General features: G+C 38.1%; 1 protein-coding gene across 2 annotated transcripts; it reads left to right on the top strand.

The window, feature by feature from the left end:
* Positions 1 to 3578: 3578 nt before the first annotated feature.
* Positions 3579 to 17998, top strand: smcr8a (Smith-Magenis syndrome chromosome region, candidate 8a). 2 transcript variants are annotated; one of them, XM_043711887.1, is made up of 3 exons: positions 3712 to 3839; positions 3914 to 6037; positions 10236 to 17998. In XM_043711887.1, the coding sequence occupies exons 2-3, from the start codon at positions 3918 to 3920 to the stop codon at positions 10687 to 10689; spliced, it is 2574 nt and encodes an 857-aa protein (XP_043567822.1). In that variant the 5' UTR covers positions 3712 to 3839; positions 3914 to 3917; the 3' UTR covers positions 10690 to 17998. The 2 variants fall into 2 exon arrangements, with proteins under 2 accessions (XP_043567821.1, XP_043567822.1); XM_043711886.1 differs by having other exon boundaries at positions 3579 to 6037.
* The last annotated feature ends 1277 nt before the right edge of the window (positions 17999 to 19275 follow it).

Here is a 19275-nt window from a genome sequence, read left to right on the forward strand (position 1 = left end):
TCTGGCAACATTCTTGTAAATCTTTTCTGGACCCTTTCAAGTTTCAGAACATCTTTTTGATACGAGTTAAAAATCACACTACACTAGGTTATAGTCCAACAGGTTTATTTGCAAGTACAAGCTTTCGGAGCATTGCTCCCTCATCAGGCAGCTCGTGGAGTAGGATGATAGAACACAGATTTATAGCAAAAGATAATGGTGTCATACACTGATGCGATATATTGAATAAACCTAGATTGTTGTTAAGTCTTCGAAAAGATGAAAGACTTAACAGCAATCTAGGTTTGTTCAATATATTGAATCAGTGAATGAAACCATTATGATCTTCTGCTGTGTCCTATGAACCTACTCCATTAGCTACTTGACGAAAGAGCAGCACTCCAAAAGCTTGTACTTCCAAATAAACCTGTTGGAGTATAACCTGGTGTTGGGTGATTTTTAAATTTGTCCACATCATGGTTTCCGATAGGAGGGAGACCAGAATTGCACACAATTTTCCAAAAGTGACCTAATCAATGTCCTTTTGGAACATAACCTTCCAACTCCTATACTCAATGCTCTGACCAATAAAGGAAAGCATACATATTCTACAAACTGCTAATATTGCCAGGAATATTTAATTTCAGAGATGGGCAACTTTCCCAGCCTGTAAATCTGTATTTAATTTTAAACATTTTTCCTTCCTCACCAGGAATTTTAATCTGTACTCACAGATCCTGCGTGAACCCTGATTTGGGACCACTCTTGCAGATCATCACGATGTAATGCAATTGTTAACTGTCTTGGAATGACTCACACCAAAGAAGCTCATGAGGTGGAACAGGCTACAATAGAAGAAAAGCCGAATTAAGATATTCCTAAAGGAAATAGGTAATACAAGAAGATATTTACATCTATGTGCATTTCACTAATTTTAAGCTTAATAGTGTCACAACATGATCAATGTGTGTGATGGATGAAAAAACCCTGTTAACAACTGTATAAAAGAGGCTTTCAACCTATTAAGTTGGTACTGCCAAAAATATACGACAATCTACTCTAGTCCCATTTTCCCGTACTGGCCCTTGAATCTTTTGACACTTCAAGTACTTATCCAAGTTCTTTTGATATGTTGTGAGGTTTCTTGCCTCAATTACCCTCCCAGACAACCCATTCCAGATTCCTATACCTTCTGGATGAAAACATTTTTCCTCATGTCCCCTCTAAACCTCCTGCCTTCTACTTCAAAATTATGCCGCTTGTATTGACCCCTCAACTAAGGGCAACAGCTATTTTCTATTAATTAAGTTCACATCCCTTCACCTTATACAGTACTATCAGGGCAGCTGCTCCAAACAAAACAACCCAGGCTTGTTTAGCCTAAAATGTTCCATCCCAGGCAACATCCCCGTGAATTTCCATTGCACACCCTCCAGTACAATCACTTCCTTCTTATAGTGTGGTGACTAGAACTGCACACAGTACTCCAGTTGTAGCCTAACCAAAGTTCTGTACAACTCCAGGTTCAACACTTAAGATAAAAGGTGTGCTACAAGCAAGTCTTCAACACAAGTGATGTCAGATGGCAAGAACCCAAATGTACTTCACAGCCAAGAATTGTTATTCTTAAGTATGAATGCGTGTCATCACCTGAATCTTCTTCAAATGGTGGAAGGAGTCAAGTTAGTTAAACTCAAGGAACATCTGGTTCAGGAACAGCCAGGCATGGAACAACTGATAGAAGATTTCATAGTTCTCCTAGACTCAAGGTGGAACCCAAGTAGAAGAGAGGATCCATTGAGATTAGTTATGTTGCATAAGAAATTTGTGCTATATTGTCAGCAAGATGGAAATCTGTAATTATACTGGATTGGCAGAAATGTTTTACGCGAAAATAAGACTGAAAGAATCAGCAAAATTTATGAAAAAAGCACAAACAATCAATGATGTGGGTAGCACAGTGGCACAGTGGTTAGCACTGCTGCCTCACAGTGCCAGAGACCCGGGTTCAATTCCCGCCTCAGGCAACTGACTGTGTGGAATTTGCACACTCTCCCTGTGTGTGTGTGGGTTTCCTCTGGGTGCTCCGGTTTCCTCCCACAGTCCAAAAATGTGCAGGTTAGGCAAATTGGCCATGCTAAATCACCCATAGTGTTAGGTGAAGGGATAAATGTAGGGGAATGGTTCTGGGTGGATTGCGCTTCAGCGGATCGGTGTGGAGCTGAAGGGCCTGTTTCCACACTGTAAGTAATCTAATCTAAAAAAAGATACAGTAAGCCATATTCTTTTATTTGAGCTACATCTATTTTCAGATGTTGAGTGATTCAGAAGATGCAAGTTCCTAGGAAGAATCCTCAGTATTAATGAAAGAGATCATGCCAAGCAATAAGTAATTTTCAATTACGCTAGTATGAATAAAGAAGTGAGTATTATTTGTCTCTTCAAACTACATTTGCCAACGGTGAATGAAAGCAACAAGCCGAAGAAAACTTCAACACAGGTTTACCAGTACTCTGAAAATTAAAATATCTATTCACACAGATTGAAGACATGGTGCCTACAACTCAATGGAAGCCATTACTGAGAAGGGATGATCAACATCTAAAGACTCAGAATATAGTCAAGAAGTAATTGCCTGGTTCAGAAATATCACCTGATGAAGGAGCGTCACTCCAAAAGCTGGTGTGCTTCCAATTAAACCTGTTGGACTATAACCTAGTGTTGTGTGATTTTTAACCATGTCTGCATGGTTTTAGGCCGAATGCTTCAGTTTCCTCCCACAGGCCAAAGTTGTGCAAGTTAGGTGGATTGGCCATGCTAAATAGTCTGTTGTGTCTGGGGATGTACAGACCATGTGGATTAGCCTTGATAATCTTCTGGTGCGGTGATGTTGTCTCTACTCCTGGACTGAAAGGCCCAGGTTCACATCCCACCTGCCTCTGACATCTCTGAACAGATTGATTCGAAATACAAGATAAATTAAAAATGGGTTTACGGGGAAAAAAAAAGAGTAGGAGTTGGGATGGAATGTCCTTCGGAGGGTCAGTGCGAACCCGATAAACCGAATGGTCTTTCCGCAATTTGATCAGGACAACTATTCGGTACTTCCTGGAAATTTTATTCAACATTCCAGAGATGTGTGGATCGCGTTTAATTTTGCGATTACCTAATAGGAAAAAAAATACGTTTACATTCTAAACTTTATTGCATTTGACAGAAGAACGGATACTACACAAGGCACAGAAATGCCTGACTTAGCGCAATTGGAATTGCAAGCAGCAGAGCAAGATACATGCGCACGCTCTGTGAGGAAAGGGAATTCTATTGGTCACATTTGGGACCTGGTGCATTCTGGGTGTTGTAGTTTCAGTTTCCGTTGACACCAGATTAAATATCAATTGGAGAACTACGACCCCCAGAGTGCAATAAAACAAATCTTTTTAAAAATTAAACGTGAACGTTAATGCCGTCTACATCGTTTGATTGATACAATTTTAAACTGCTCAAACAAAAGAGATATTGGTTTATAGAAAAGAGTTGTTTGTTGAAAAGAATGTATGACGCTTGCTTCCGGTGAGGTGCTGCAGGTCAGATGGAAACAAAATGGTGGTGTGTGTGGAGGTGGTGGCGTTGCTAAGGGGGCTGCTCTTTCTGTATGCTTTACATGCTCGATTTGGGAAAGTGGAAATATGATCACTGCTCCTGATGTTGTGGCTCTTACCCATGAAGATGAGTACGGGGAACAGTATAATGATGATTCGATGCCCCCTTTCCAATTTCAATCTGAAAATCCCTGGTCCAAGACGGCCACGGCTAAATTCGAGAAGGATTTCATTCTGATTTCCGAGTTTTCCGAGCAGGTAGGCCCTCAGCCTTTGTTAACCATCCCAGACAATGCCCGCGGTAACTTTGATCTCAACTATTTCTCTCTCAGGATCATGTCTGTGGATTATCAAGCCTCCTTTGTCGGTCACCCCCCTGGTACCAGCTATCCCAAGCTCAATTTTGTCGAGGACTCCAAGGTGGTTCTCGGGGACTCCAAGGAAGGGGCTTTCGCCTACGTCCATCATTTGACTCTGTATGATTTGGAGGCTAGAGGGTTTGTAAGGCCATTCTGTGTGGCTTACATTTCTGCTGATGAAAACAAGATTATGCAGCAGTTCCAGGAGCTATCAGATGATTTTTCTAAAGCCTCGGAGTGTTTGAAAACTGGAAATAGGAAGGCGTTTGCCAGTGAACTGGAAAAGAAACTTCAGGATTTAGAGTACACACGAAATGTGCTACACAATGAAACAGAAATCCAGAAACGATCTAATGATAAAGGATATTACTCGTCTGTAGCAATTGAAAAAGCCAATGAATTAGCCAATGTGGAAAAGTGTATAATCGAACATCAAGATCTCTTAATGCAAATAAGAACTTACTCTCACAAAAAAACACAAGATGCAGACTATTTTTCCTATGAACCTGAATATGGCATGGAACAATCTGATGTTGGTTTGGAACAACTGTCAAACACTGATGAATTGTGTGAAAAAAATAGCTTTTCTGATAGAAGATCTTACACACCCAAGTTCACAAGAGCTAAATCGGCAAAATGTTTTGAAAAAAAGTTGAAAACCTTAGAAGAACTTTGTGATAGTTACTTTTTTAATCAGACTCTGGAACAGCTTAAGCAGGTAGAGAAATTCTTCAGAGGTGATGTATGCTATTTGATTACCAGTCAGATTGAAAAAAAGCTGCTTCAACATCAGCGGTTAACCTCCTTTCTATTTGAAGACCCACTACTCTTCACTGATGTAGAACAAACTGAAAAGCAACAACGCAGTGATAAACTGCTTCCAGCTTTTAACATTCTCAGTCCCAAGCTTTTAGTACACCCCTGCTTATCAAATGAAGCCACAAGCTTTGAATCATACAAGTCTTGTGTGGAGTCTGTGCCTATTAAATTGGATCAGCAAGTCAATGCAGAGAGTTACCATGGGACAATTGCAGAATCTATACCATGTAAAAATCCTCTAGCATCTTCAGACTATCTTGAATTGGAAGGGAAAGAAAAAGGAAGTATTAGTAGTGGTGAAAGCATTGAAGTGCTCGGTACAGAAAAATCCTGCCCAGCCCCAGTATTTTCTAAGTCTGAGAGCCAAACAAACCTGCAATGCCAACATCCAGAAACTGGAAGGAGGAAATTTGTAGTCACCAAGCGTACAAACAGTGAGGACAGCATTGAAGTCCTCAGTACTACTGAAGCCCTGATACCTGAAGATTTCAAGGCCACCTACCCGAGTGCAATATATGAAGAACCAGCTTTAGACAATGAAGAAGAGAAACAGCTGAGCACTGATCTTATGCAGCCTGATGCAAACCTGGACCACGGTAATAGCTTCAGCAAGGCAGATTTTGAAAATACTATAACTCTGCCTGTTTTACCTGAGGCTGTAGACTCTACTTGTTGTATTGGGAAAGAGAGCCCCAGTTTTACTAAATCAGTACCTACATTTGTAACAGAAGAATATAATGGAGTAGTCAATGTTCCACCACAACGCAGTAAAACCATGGATCAAATATTCCACAGTGATTTATCACAGCAAGTTGAGGGAAATGGATTATATTGTGCTGATGATAGAGTATTATCTAACTGTGAAAAGCAGTACAATGATGTACCTGGCTTTGGAGAAACAGCTCAAATTCCAGCTGATGAGTATTTGGATAACATGAGTTATATGAGTGCATCATTATATTCTGACAGGACTCCATCTCCAGCCTTATCAAACTGTCCAACAAAGAGACTTTCTGGAAAGCACAAGAAGCAGTCTGGGAAGAATTCGCTGTGGTTTATAAGACAATATTCTTTTGCACAACAGGCAATTTTTTCTTTATTGTCTGGCCGGACTCTTGTAATAGTGGGTGAGCAAGAAGGAAAAGTCAAAAAGCTTGTCAATGCTTTGTCAACATTTGTCCCCCATTGTGGCAGGGATTCAGACTCTATAAAGCAATGGGTAACATTTCCTTTGCAGATCAACCATTTACAGACCTGGAAACTCATAGGACTTCAGAGGTGTGTATTTAAATATAGTTACAATGAAACTATTTAAGGTCAAGTTTACTTTGTAATTGATTCAGGTCAAACAAGATCAAAGCAGTAAATCAGCTTACCACTGTGGATGCTTTTCAGAATGAAAGAATTGGTAAATTAATAAATTTTCGTGAAATTGTACGATCAAACTTGTCAATATCACTGACAACAATGATTCCAAATATGGATCTAAGGGATAAATCTCTCAAAGCTCCTTTTGATAACCTTTCTATTTTACCATATATTGGCAAATCATCAAGTGTTTATTTTTTTAAATTAAAAACTAATTAACATTCTAAAATGTTGGTACTATTGATAATGCTTGAAATTATAAATATACTGGATGATTTCTTGCTTAAAACTTTCATCTTATTTGCAAAAGACTAACTTGCTGCTCCACTGCTTGTAAGTACTCCGGTAGTGAGCACTATCTCGTCACCTTATAACCTAAAAAATCCATTTGATAAGATAAATTTCAAACTGTTGGCTCCTTGTATAATGTCTCAAAATTTTATAGTATTTGCTTATGTCTCTACAAAGATTGATTTGTGACATCAGTACAGATTTACTGTAGATTTCTCTTAAGACAAACTTGGAGCTATCTGACAGATCCGCTCCGAGCAGGACGGTAAAATCCCATTCAAACCACAAATATAAAATGGGCCTTACCACTAACAATCTTTGAGAGAACTTTTTTTTAAAGTTTGTCGTCACTTACAATAATGCTTGACCATTGTAAAATTTCTTGTTTAATTTTGTAGTCCCATCTCTCAACTTTTTACATGAAGTTTATGTGTAGTTGTTGAAATTAACATGAAAGTAGACACTGAATGAATTTGGTAGCCATTGTTAGTTAGCAGCAAACATTTTGCATTTTATATAGTACATCCAGAACCAACTGCAGGATCAAATTCAAAATCACAAAAACTGTAAACCTGTAGGTCCTGATTGTTTCTCTGCACCTGCCAGACTATAATTATTTCTTATATTAAAAGTAGGTTTGATGTATTCCTTACTGAAATCATACAAATTGCAGTCTGAGACCACTTGTTTTGATTCTGGTTACCAAAAGAAGCTGAGTTGATACATTCTTAATGAACTGAATGCTCTTTACATAAATGCCATTGTTTATACTCATTTCCATTCACGTTAGACATGAAAATTAATCATGTCTGGGGAGGTTCACCAGTTTGGTGCTATCCTCCTCAGTATGTCTAAATTGCAGGAAGGTATGAAGGGTAGATACCAGATCAATAGTTGAACTACAAAAATCAAGATGAACATAACCAACTGCAAGTTGTAATCTGTAACTGTTGGGCTTCGCACTGGACAAGTTCTGGTATAATTCGTGTAGTGTGAAAATGCATTTTTAATTTAATGGCAATTGCTGCTTTTACCTACTGTTTTATGCTGGGTGGAAGCCATTCAGAATGTGAGCATGTTACTTTGTCACATGATGGTACTTTACTTTTCTTTACTCTGGTCTACTACTGAACGTGGTGTTAAATAATATCTGTAAGAAATGCCATGCAACAGTGCCCCTGAGGGTCTGCAGTCATTCCACCTTAAAGCAACATTGCAGCAACTTGTCTGGCTTAAAAAGGTTCCTTTAAAAATGCAAGGCTGAGTCCAGAGAGGGGGATATGGTGGTGAGATTTGTGATGTTTCCTTGTGTCCGAAACTCTGTAAATTGAACAGAAAATGTGCCTGTGTGGTTGAAGGAATCAATAGCTTCTGCTTTCATACTTGAAATGGTTGATATTCTGGAAAAGCCTGATTGCAGTCTATTTTCTGTACAGCTATACTGAGAGCTGGATCAGTGTCAAGGACTCTCCACGTGTAGATAAAGGGTGACTTGGTGACGGAATACTGGCCTCTGTGGAGTTATTTCAGAGGTATATGTCAGATATAGACAGCTGGGATCAAGTAAATCTCTTGAGGTGTAAAGGAGGTGGAGGAGTACCCTTAAGAGGAAATCAGGAGGTCAGAAAGGGAACATGAGATAGCTTTAGCGGATAAGATTAAGGAGCATCCAAAGAGATTCTATGGTATACTAAGGGCAAAAGCGCAATTAGGGAGAGAATGGGACTCCTTTTAAAGGCCAAAGAGGCCAATTATGTGTCGAGATGGGTGAGATCTTAAACAAATATTTCGTACCAGTATTTACTGTGGAAAAAGACGTGGAAGCTAGGGAACTCGGAAGTAAAAAGCTGTCTTGAAAAGAGCTCATACTACAGAAGAGGTGGTGTTGGAGGTCTTAAAACGCATAAAGTTAGATAAATTCCCCAGGACATAATCGAAGACTTTGGCATGGTAGACTGTTTAGTAAGGTTAGATCACATGGGATCTAGGAGGAGCTTGTCAATTTGATACAAAATTGGCTTGAAGGTATGAAATAGAAAGTGGTGGTAACGCGTTGCTTTTCGGACAGGAGGCCTGTGACAGTGGTGTGCCACAAGGATCAATGTTGGGTCCACTGCTTTTCATCATTTATATAAAAAATATGGATGGGAATATAGGAGGCACGGTTAGTAAGCTTTCGGATGACATCAAAATAAATGGTGTAGTGGACAGTGAAGAAGATTATCTCAGAGTACAATGGGACCTTGATCAGATGGAGTTTAATTTAGATGTTGAGGCGTTGCAATTTGGTAAGACAAACCAGGGTAGGACTTAGACAGTTAATGTAGGGCCCTTGGGAGTGCTGCCTAACAAAGAGACTGAGGGTTGCAGTGACTTTGCAGGTAGATAGGGTGGTGAAGAAGGCATGTGGCACATTTGCCTGTATTAGTCAGAACATTGAGTGTAGGAGTTGGCACATCATATTGTGCCTGTACGGGACATTGTTGATAGACAGGCAGGACACTAGAAGAACATAGCAAGCCAGGCAGCATCAGGAGGTGGAAAAGTTTGGCTTGCTGTGTTCTTCCAGCCTCCTGCCAATCTATTTTGGATTTCAGCATCTGCAGTTTTTTGTTTCTGTCTCTGGAAAGTGGTGAGGCCACGCTTAGAATACTGTGTATAGTTCTGGTTACCCTTCTGTAGGAAGGATGTTGTTATACTTGATACCATTTAGAAAAGATTTACAAGGATTTTGCTGGGGTTGGGGAGTTTGAGTTATAGGGAGAGGCTGAATAGACCGGGGCCTTTTTCCCTGGAGTGTTGGAAGCTGAGAGGTGACCTTGGAAATTCATAAAATCATGAGCATAGGGTGAATAGCCAAAGTCTTTTTCAAAAGTGAGGAGTCCAAAACTAGAGGGCGTATCTTTACGGTGATTTGAAAGGGTCCTGAGGGGTAACGTTTTCAAGCGGAGGGTGGTATGTATATGGAATGAGCTGCCAGAGAAAGTGATGGAGGTTCGTACAATTGCAACATTTAAAAGGCATCTGGATGTGTATATGAATAGGAAGGGTTTAGAGGGATATGGGCCAAATGTTGGCAAATGACACTGAGTCATACTAGGATGTCTGGCTGATATGGACAAGTTGGAACTGAAGGATCTGTGTCCATCCTATATGAGTCTGTATTAGAAGAGACACCTTTTACTAGTAACTGTATTGGGCAATCCAAGCAAGTTGTTACTGTTCATCAAATGTTCAAACTGCTTGTGGTGTTAAATTATGGTATGACTATTGTCACTGATATGACTAACGTACTGTTTTTTTTAAACCCTGCTGCACTTCCCGAGGACATTTTGTTGAAATCTTTTAATTCAACCATCTTTGCTTCGGTTTTATTGCTGCAAATAATGGTTGTTATGACTTCTAATGCCAGTTGAATCTATACCGGATGGTCAGTTCCCCCAAACATATGGGAACCAAGTAAATTGCATTATGAGGGGGCAATAAAATCCTTTTCCAGATCTAATTGTGATAGTCATGCCTGCTGTTTTAAAGTTCACTATCTGGAGTTTTGCAATGCATTATTTTATCATTTTGGTAATAACATTAAAGCAAACTGTTATTGATTTGAAATGTCCACTTGCTCAAGATTATCTTGAAGGATTCTATTATTCAGATTGAACATGAAAAGGCCAAAATGGCAATTTTGAAATTGACATTGTTACTAAGTATGTTTGAAATTGACATTGATATTAGTAATTATGTATATATTCCCATTATGCATGAGTAGCCCTTTTGTGAATGAAGTGGTAATGTTCTATTTCTTTGGCTTTTCTAGAACAGCTTCTCCTCTGGGTACCAGTATTTTGCACTCCTTGAATCGGTACAGTCGCTACATCAGCATACTAGACTGTGACAACAAAACTCTGCGTTGCCCACAATATAAAGGACAGCTAATCACCAGGCTGGCAGACCACAGGACTCAGATAAAGCGGGGCAGCACATATTACATGCATGTCCACAATATGTTGACCCAACTGTGTTCCCAAGCGTTTCTCTACGCTTTCTGTCATCATCTGCACCTTCCCATTGATGAAAGAGAAACCGAAGAATTAGTCACATATCGAAGGGTAAACTTTTTAAAGCACCACCTGGGCTTGACGAATGATGATAGCAAGATTGTACAATACTTTGCAGAATTGATAAAGATGCACTACCTACATGAACCTGGAAAGGGCTTAAATCCAGTTCTACGATTTAACTACACCTCCAGTGGTGTGTTTAAGATCTAGTTCTGCCACATTCTCCATTCAATGCCGACATTTTAATTTGTACTTTGATTACAGAGAAGCATGATCTATTTCTGTTGGTTTTTCTTACATTGCTGTACTGTCATCTGCATTGTGAAAATTCATCAGTCTGGCTATGGCAGATAAAGAAAGGTTCACCGTTTTCTATTTGGTGTTTTAGTGATGAGATTATATAGTGCATTTACAAATCTGGTAAGCTGAAGTTTTTTTCAACCCAGTGTCCCAAGCTGTATTTTTAAAACGTAGCAAGCTTGAGGAAGAAAATCTCAGATGATGTAATACACTGAGGGGAATGGCATGCTGCAGTTTCCTGAGTCCTAGATTAAATAAGAACCAATAGTTTTGAAACTTGCTGTCTAAGTCTTTAGATGTATTCATCAACATATTGAGTGAACAGGAAAATTGAATTCCAGGTCAAGGTGTTACTAACTGTAGTTCAGATAAAGCACTACACCAAATGGAGCTCTGAAACTGAATATCACTCTGTCAGAGGCCTCTGAGATGTACTGGCTTGAGATTGACAGAGCTGCTGGGTGAATTTTAGGAGTCAAGCACATGACAAATAGTGGCTAAACTTTCAGAACAATATTCAACCTGTCTATCAGATTGTGTTTTGAAGATTTTGCCGAGGAGGGGGGCTTGGAGGAGTATACTGCCAGTTTGCCAAGTCAGCTGTAACTGAACAACAGTGACTTTGAACTGCCAAATGTGACCTCTAGATTATAGTTGAGGTGTTGGTTGTGTTGAAGCAGTAGCATAATAACAAGATTGTCTGTTGTTCTCCAGTATAAAATGTGAAAAATAACTCTGTTATAGTCCTGGAAATAAATTTAGCTTTTTTAATAGGATGTGGTAGATTCCATGTCTGATACAAGGGTAAAGTGATAAGGTTAAATACCTCATAGTATTATGGCAGTAGATGCTTTTTCATGATGCATGATTTTATGATTGTTCATTCATTGTTGTCAACAAATATGATCGAAATCTCCTAATCTTGTCTCCAGTAGCTTACACTGTGCCTGGATCTGTATGTAATCTGCATGCTGCCAGTATGTGAGCAGATCTCATTCTGGATTTGCAATGCCAGCACCTGGCCAAGTTTCGCCAATGGTAAATGCTTATTTATTAGCAGCCCATTCTTAGGAATGGCAAGGAGATAGAATAGAAATAAACTTATTAACATGTAAATGTAAAGTTAGCCCAGCCACTTGATTCAATCCAGAGTGTTGCAATACCCATTTTTCTCCATCAGCACTTTGATTAGTTTCAGAGGGAAATGAAATGCTGCATTGGGTTTGCAAAAGATTTGCATTTAAAATGAAAAATAGCTGTTTGTTTAGTTTTGTCAATGGTTTCATTCAACATTTCAATTGGGGGTGAAAAGTGCTCCATTTCAAGATGTGGTCACATTGTATAAATGGAGGTTTTCACTTTGTTCATTTGAATACGCTAAGTGGATGCCTCTATATACGGTGTTATAATGTTGGCTAATTAGAGAAAAAGTTCTGGTTTGCTCTTCTATTCCTTCAAGTAGAATGATTGAGGGCTGTGTACAGATATTTTTGCCCTCATACTCGGGAATGGCATGCAACAAATATGGTCCTGAAAAGAAAAGAAGGAAAATAATGCTGCATCGTTTTGCATTCCAAAAAATAAAGAAAAACCCTAATCACATTGACAGTATGACTGACTAATACAAATCCCAAGTCTTTGATCTGACTAGGCTGCCACAAACTGAAATAATACAACCCCCCCCCCCCCATTATTCCTTTTTATGTAGATCCAACAACCAAGAAAAGAGAATTTTAGTATCTACTTGGATTTCAAAAGCATTTTTGGATCGTGTCCAAATTTTGACTACTCAGCAGTTTCACATTTTCAGATCCTGTTTTGTTTGCTTGTTGCTCAGATAATACAGCACTTTAAGAAAGCTTGCATGCAAAGCGTCCCTCAAAAGGGTTTCAGCAGAATGCAAGCTGTTGTGAAATATAATGTCATGAAACTTAGCACCTTAACTTGGTTATCATGGTTAAAAATGAACAGCCTACTCCATTTTCCTTTTCCAGATTCAACCAGAAGAATGCTAGCTTTATTATTAATTATCTTCTGTCTCTGAAGTATTTCAATTGACTGTTTAAATATAAAAGTTTCAAACCTAATAGGACAATTATTGCATTGTTTTTATTAATTCTGTTCACAGGAAACATAACTGAAATATCAGGTGCATTTTGGACATGTAGACTTTTTTTATCACAGTTAACTATAGACAATCTCCTTTTCACTTTCACAATGCCAGTCTTGCAGTCAAATATTATTGCACACTATATGGGTGGTTAAATATGAACAATTCCAACCAAAGAATTTTCATTTATTATCATTTAGAAAACCTTGTGTTTTTTGTCTTATTTTTCCCCTATAGCTTCATTTTGTTTCTCTCAAAGGCAGTTCAGGTCATGCTTGACTGTTTGCTTAATGATCTTCCTTTTCATCCTTTTTGTAGCCCACTCTTCAGTTGTGAAAATAAGTAATACGCACTGTCAGTCAAGAATTGAGAATATGACAGCCATGTCTGAACCTATTCACACAATATGTATTTGCCAGAATAGTAATTTAAAGGAATCTCAACTGGTAACTTCCCTCCCAATTCCAGTAGTATTCATGTCACTGCTGCCCTGGCTCAGATTTATTAACTTGGCACATTCACAGGATTGAATCAAAGACCTTGTGAACCATCTCAATTGTTAGTGTATTTTAAAGTTTTTAGTTCTGGCATCCCGTAATGCAAGTACAAAATTGAGTTTTGTAAACTGGGTGACATTGAGGAAAGGCAAGGATTACAATCCACTTCAAGACTCCCTGTCCAATTAAAAAAATTAGACTTTTTGATGCATTCAAAGTGTCAAGTTCTTTAATTTCTGCAGCTTTTATGTATCTTTGTCTTAATGTGGTGGCTGTACAAGTTTAAACCCCAATCCAGAGGTGTCTAATCTAAACTTCATTACTATAGTAGGTGCTGTGACATGATTGACATGATCATGAAATGATGTCTGCCTTTCCAGCTGGAGAGCAGTTTTACTACCCTAGCCAACATTTTATCTTTCCAATTAACATCAATAAAAGAGATTACATTCTCATTGGTGTTTTCAGAACCTTGCTGTGCAGAGTCTGTTTTTCTGTAAGTGACTACACTTGATAAGATTGAACTGACTGTTGAACATTGACACATCCTGAGCTTGTAAAAGATTCTGTAAATATAAATTCTTCCTGTCACTGAGCATTGAGTAATGTCCCTCGGTATCTGCAACATTTGGGTAATTCTAACAGTGTGCTGCAGGTGAGCATTCTTTTCTGGAGGTCGATATCCTTAAGCTCTACTTTTACACTCTCTTCCTATTTCCCTCCACCACCCAACCCAAAAATACTCAAGCCTCTGAATAATATATTTTACCTACAATGTTTCCTTTATGAAAATGTTCAAAAAAGTTGACCTTGCTTACTCACCTCTCCACTGAAACTATTTTCTAAAAGAAAATTGAGGTTTTTATTAATTTATTGATCCATATTTTAATTCCCTTTCTCGTTATATTTAAGGATGCACACTTGTTGGTTGCAGCCCTGTTTTGAGGATTTGCCTGAGTATTCAGACATTGTTGTTCTGGCAAGATGTTCATTGAGGAAAAATACTTCTGGAGTTTGGAGATGTGCAACTGTTTCAAGCAATTTATGTAGGATTGTCAAGAGTCAGAATCCAGTTTTCCTAATCACAACATAGTTCTGAGATGACATCATAATAGTCCCTTAGTTTACACTCCATGTACTTCGGAATTACCTAGAATAATGTGCTCTAACATTTTCATAGTGCAACATTAACTTGCACACAACATTTTAGAAAGAGAATTTGAAGATGAAATGGAACCTATGTTTGAGATCTCTCTGTCATCTTGTCCTGGAGGCATTTATTTTTTATTGGTTTAGGAGCTATTGGTGCTTTCTGCAACTTCTCAGCTGTATGTGAGCAAACTGAGAGTTGAAGCATGATACCTAGGTATTATCTGCCTCTGGTTTAGCATATCTCCCAGTCAGGATCATTAATATGCAGTTGGAAATAGGAGTTCTCACCAGCACAGGAATGTTAGTTCTGTTACTTTGTCAATTCTCTCAAGTGGTGTGGAAATATGAGATTATTAAAAATTGATATTATTTAATTAGACATCTTCCTTTGTTTTGAGAATTTATTTTGTGTTCTGGAGCTGTGCATTCTTTTTTTGTTGTTCCAATGTCTGGAATCTTCCATTGCTGCTGAATCCTTTCTATACTACAATATATAATTTATTACTTTGTCTTATTTTCTTGTTTCCTAGTTCACCTTTTTAAAAAGTGATAGAAATTAATAAATTGCATTTGAGCGAGCAGACCATGCACCACCTGATAAATCATGTAACTGTATAATCTGGCTGAGTACAAACCCTTTTGAGATTCATTAAATTTATTTGAAGTGCTGCATTTTTGATGCTGGTTAATTCATTTGAATCTAAATTTAAAAGCCCAATGAATGCATTGAACATTTCTATATCCAATTTCTGTCAAATCTGTTGGCTTACTGAGGATTTGCTCTAAATGTCTGGCAACAGCTATAATGCAAAATGTGTAACTGCTCTGAAAGGAAGGGCTCATGCCCGAAACGTCGATTCTCCTGTTCCTTGGATGCTGCCTGACCTGCTGTGCTTTTCCAGCAACACATTTTCAGTAACTGCTCTGAAAGGCTGGCATATGAGTGAATAGAAAGCATCTATTTGCTGAGCACATTAACATCCTACTAAACAATGCATGTTAACCAGCATGGTGTAACAGAACTGACAGTTAAACTTGGCTCAGCACTATACAATTTTGCATTGCTACAGTCTGAAAACAAAGTGTATAATTTTAAAAAGTACATTTAAAGATACCATGGGTTTCTGTCAAAACTTATTTTAGAAAGAAAAATGTTTTTTTAGAAACATTGTAAATACAGTTGTTTGCACTAATGCATTGATTGCCTTCTTAGCCCAACTCAGAACAACTTAATGTAACTACCATACAAAAAGCTCATGTGTGACATAATCAGTCACTTAAGTAGTTAATTACAACTTTTATTTTAGTACAGGGGGTGATTTGTTGATTGAATTGCGTTTTATGTTTATTTTTCTAATACTTACCACCAGAAATATCAATTTTCCTGGACACAAAGATCAGTAAGTGGGAGCAGAAACCTTTTGGGTATATACAAATCCATGGTACTGATGCAACTGAGCCAGGAGAAACTTGCCTACTGCATTTTCCTGGGACAATACTTAAGTGAGCAGCATTCCAGAACAGAAAACTCATGGTCATGAAAAAGAGCAACTCAGTGTGAGTGCACTGATCCAGCCTGTGGCAAAGAGATATAGAAAATATCCCATTTCTTTTTAAATAGCCTTTAGAGATCTTTTGTCTTAGCAAGCCTTGGGAATAGTCCATTCAATCTGCTAACGGTCAAAAGCAATATTAGACAATGGAAGTAATGTCTAATGTGTAAGTCTGTGAGATGCCCAAATTGTGTCCAAAGCTGAGGTAGTACTAGATTATTTTCCATTCTTTGAATTTATGTGGTGTAGTCCAACATCAGTCGGCATTGAAAGGTAACTTCTCCTGAAACACAAGTTCTCAGCCAGCTTAGACGTGTCTGGATGCTATTACTTACAGTAATCATTGCATGCAGAAGCATGATATTTTCATTTGTTGAACAATGTGAATGTAATTTGAATTTTACCTTGTGTCCAGTAGCTGGTCAAAGATGGCTGAAATCTGTTTACATATGGGCATAAACACCTCTGTAACTGTATGAATAGTAGTCAATGTGCATGAAGAATCACTAGCTAATATGGGTTCCTTTTCCAGGGATAGAATGTAACAGTCTGATTTTATTTTATTTCTGAATTTTTTTCTAATTGGCAATTTGAGGAGACCATCAGTCATATATTTGAAACTGTAATTATGTTGTATCAAACTGGACTCTGTTCCTTTTAACCCCATCCTTTAATTCCTTATATATTTAAAAGGTACTTAGTATTGTAAATAAAAGTTAAAACAGAAAATGCTGGAAATACTCAGCAGGTCAGGGAACATCTGTGAAGAAAGGAACAGTTGTAATTTCAGTTTTACCTTTCATCTGAACCTACTTATAGATATGAAATATAAAGATGATTTGATTTTTGCTATTTGAATTACTATGTGGTTATCACTGCAATGTATATTTCAATTTTAGATTTGTATTCAGCTGCTTGCATTTTTATTTTATTTCTGGCCTCATCTGTCATACATCTAGCTCTGGCTTCGATTCTACACTCTTTCTCTCCTTAACTTGTAATGTTACTCACTCTAAATGAGTTGCATTTTCCCCAGGCCCAAAAGTTCAACAAACCTTGCCAGCTGTCCAACACAACTGCTAGCCACTGATTATAGACCTCCCTCATCAATTTCTGAATTCCAGCTGTCGTGACTTTGCTTTGCTGTCTAATCAAGTGGGAGTTTATGACTAGTGAAAACTCACCTATTTAAAGGGAGAAATAAGTCCCTCAGTATCTGTATTAAACAAATCCTTCCCTCATAAAAATCTGATTAAGCCAAAAAGAAACTGTCCACTTAAAAAGGATATATTCGTCAGCTTCTAAATGTGACCACATAGCAGTTCCACACTTTAATGTTTAGACGAGGTGGCCCCGAAGACATGCTGTCCTCCCTTCAATTACATTGTCTCCCTGAAACATCTAATTCGTAAAGATGTCTCCAAGCCTGTAGGGTTCAAACCCACTTCTCCTAGTTTCGGGAGCATACCTATAATTGCAAAGTAACTGGAATTCCCTGGAGGTATGGAGTATAGTTCAGATGTAACTTTTTTTGTTTCCAAGACAGAGATGGAACATGTTAGATCCTGAAACTTTACCCTGTTGACAAAACTTTAGTTTGCAAGGCTGTTGTGATTGCAATAATGTTCATTCATCAGAATATGTGACTATAATAAATTCATGCAGTTACTGGAAGCATTTGTTTTTAATAATGTTACAATTTGCACTTTCTCGCTTATTAATTTTGCACAAAATGAATTGTTTTGAAATGCCAAGTGTTGTCTCTTTTATAATTATTTATGTAACTGTCCTGGTTTCAGTTTGAAAGTTATATGTCTATTTGATTATTGTTGTCTTAAAATGTTGTGCCTTCCACTTGTAATCAATCACTCAAACATTGTGTACCTTAATAAAACGTTTTTGCAGCTCGTCTGTATTGAAGTTTTCCATTTGTGTAATTGAATTACCCTCTGGTTGTCCAACCAATGTATTCATTATACCTAATTAAGGGAGCAGCTGGAGATCTATTGGTATAAATTTTAAAAATCTTAGTTACTCCTTCAAAGGAGAGGCCAAACCAGGTGATGGTAGTTGCCAGGTCTTTGTGTGCCAATAAACAGTCCAATGGTCTTAAAGCCAAGTTAGCACAGTTTTTGGAGTTCAAGACATTTTTGTCAGCCAATATCTATCTTGACCATTTAGACTAACCAATGTGGAGGGGAGCAGGTCAAGAATATCCATGCAAGTTACACATTCTTTTGGTGTGGCCAAGGGAAACGAAACAGTATGAAGCAGGAGTAGGTTTTGTGTAATGAATCATAAGTTGATTTGTTTTCCCAAGGGTGCTAATGTATTTTGATTGCTGGCCCCTGCTCCAGAGAAGGAACTCTGTAAAGCATAAGCTCTTAATCAATTGAAATACTGTCAATGTTAGTGACAAGGTATCTTGGATGTGCTTGTTCAGTGCAATGGCACACAATATATTAAGATGTCACCAAGTAGAGTGCCAAGCAGGATGGTTTATGGAACAAAAAATGTGGCCTTTGATGACTAAATTGACCAGCATCTTATTTCTTAATCATTGAACAGACAACACCTTGATTTCACATCTTATGTGAAGAATAGGAAAGCACCCATCTCATTGTTGTTTATCAACTAAAAAACCATGGCTGAGGCCAATGCTCCCCAAAGTTACTCCCACTGTGGTCCTACTTAAAGTTTGGAAATTGTCACTACCACTCAGTAAGAGTGTGGTGTGGGGGAGAAAAGGGTATTAGAGTAAAAAGTATGGGAGGATGAGGCATAAAGATCCACAGCAATCTGCTATCTTGTAAATCTCAGTTTGCAACCCAACATGGGAAATCTTTTTGGGGTTAAACGTACAACTTTGATTTTCCTCTTTTTTTTTTGCTAGAGTAAAATCCTCAACATAGTCACTATAATCATCCTACTAACATTTCGATATAGTCCATAATCATCATCCAGTTCTCTTTCAATTGTGATAAAATACTGGAGAAACTCAACAGATCTTGCATGACTGTACAGAGAGATAATTTGGAGATTCTGGTGTTGGACTGGAGTGTACAAAGTTAAAAATCGCACAATAGTAGGTTATAGTCCAACAGATTTATTTGGAAGCACTAGTTTTCAGAGCACTGTTCCTTCAACCGTTGGTTGTGAGGTCGTAAGACACGGGATTTATAGC

The sequence above is a fragment of the Chiloscyllium plagiosum genome, chromosome 21, assembly GCF_004010195.1.
Source record: "Chiloscyllium plagiosum isolate BGI_BamShark_2017 chromosome 21, ASM401019v2, whole genome shotgun sequence".
NCBI classification, from domain to species: Eukaryota; Metazoa; Chordata; class Chondrichthyes; order Orectolobiformes; family Hemiscylliidae; genus Chiloscyllium; species Chiloscyllium plagiosum.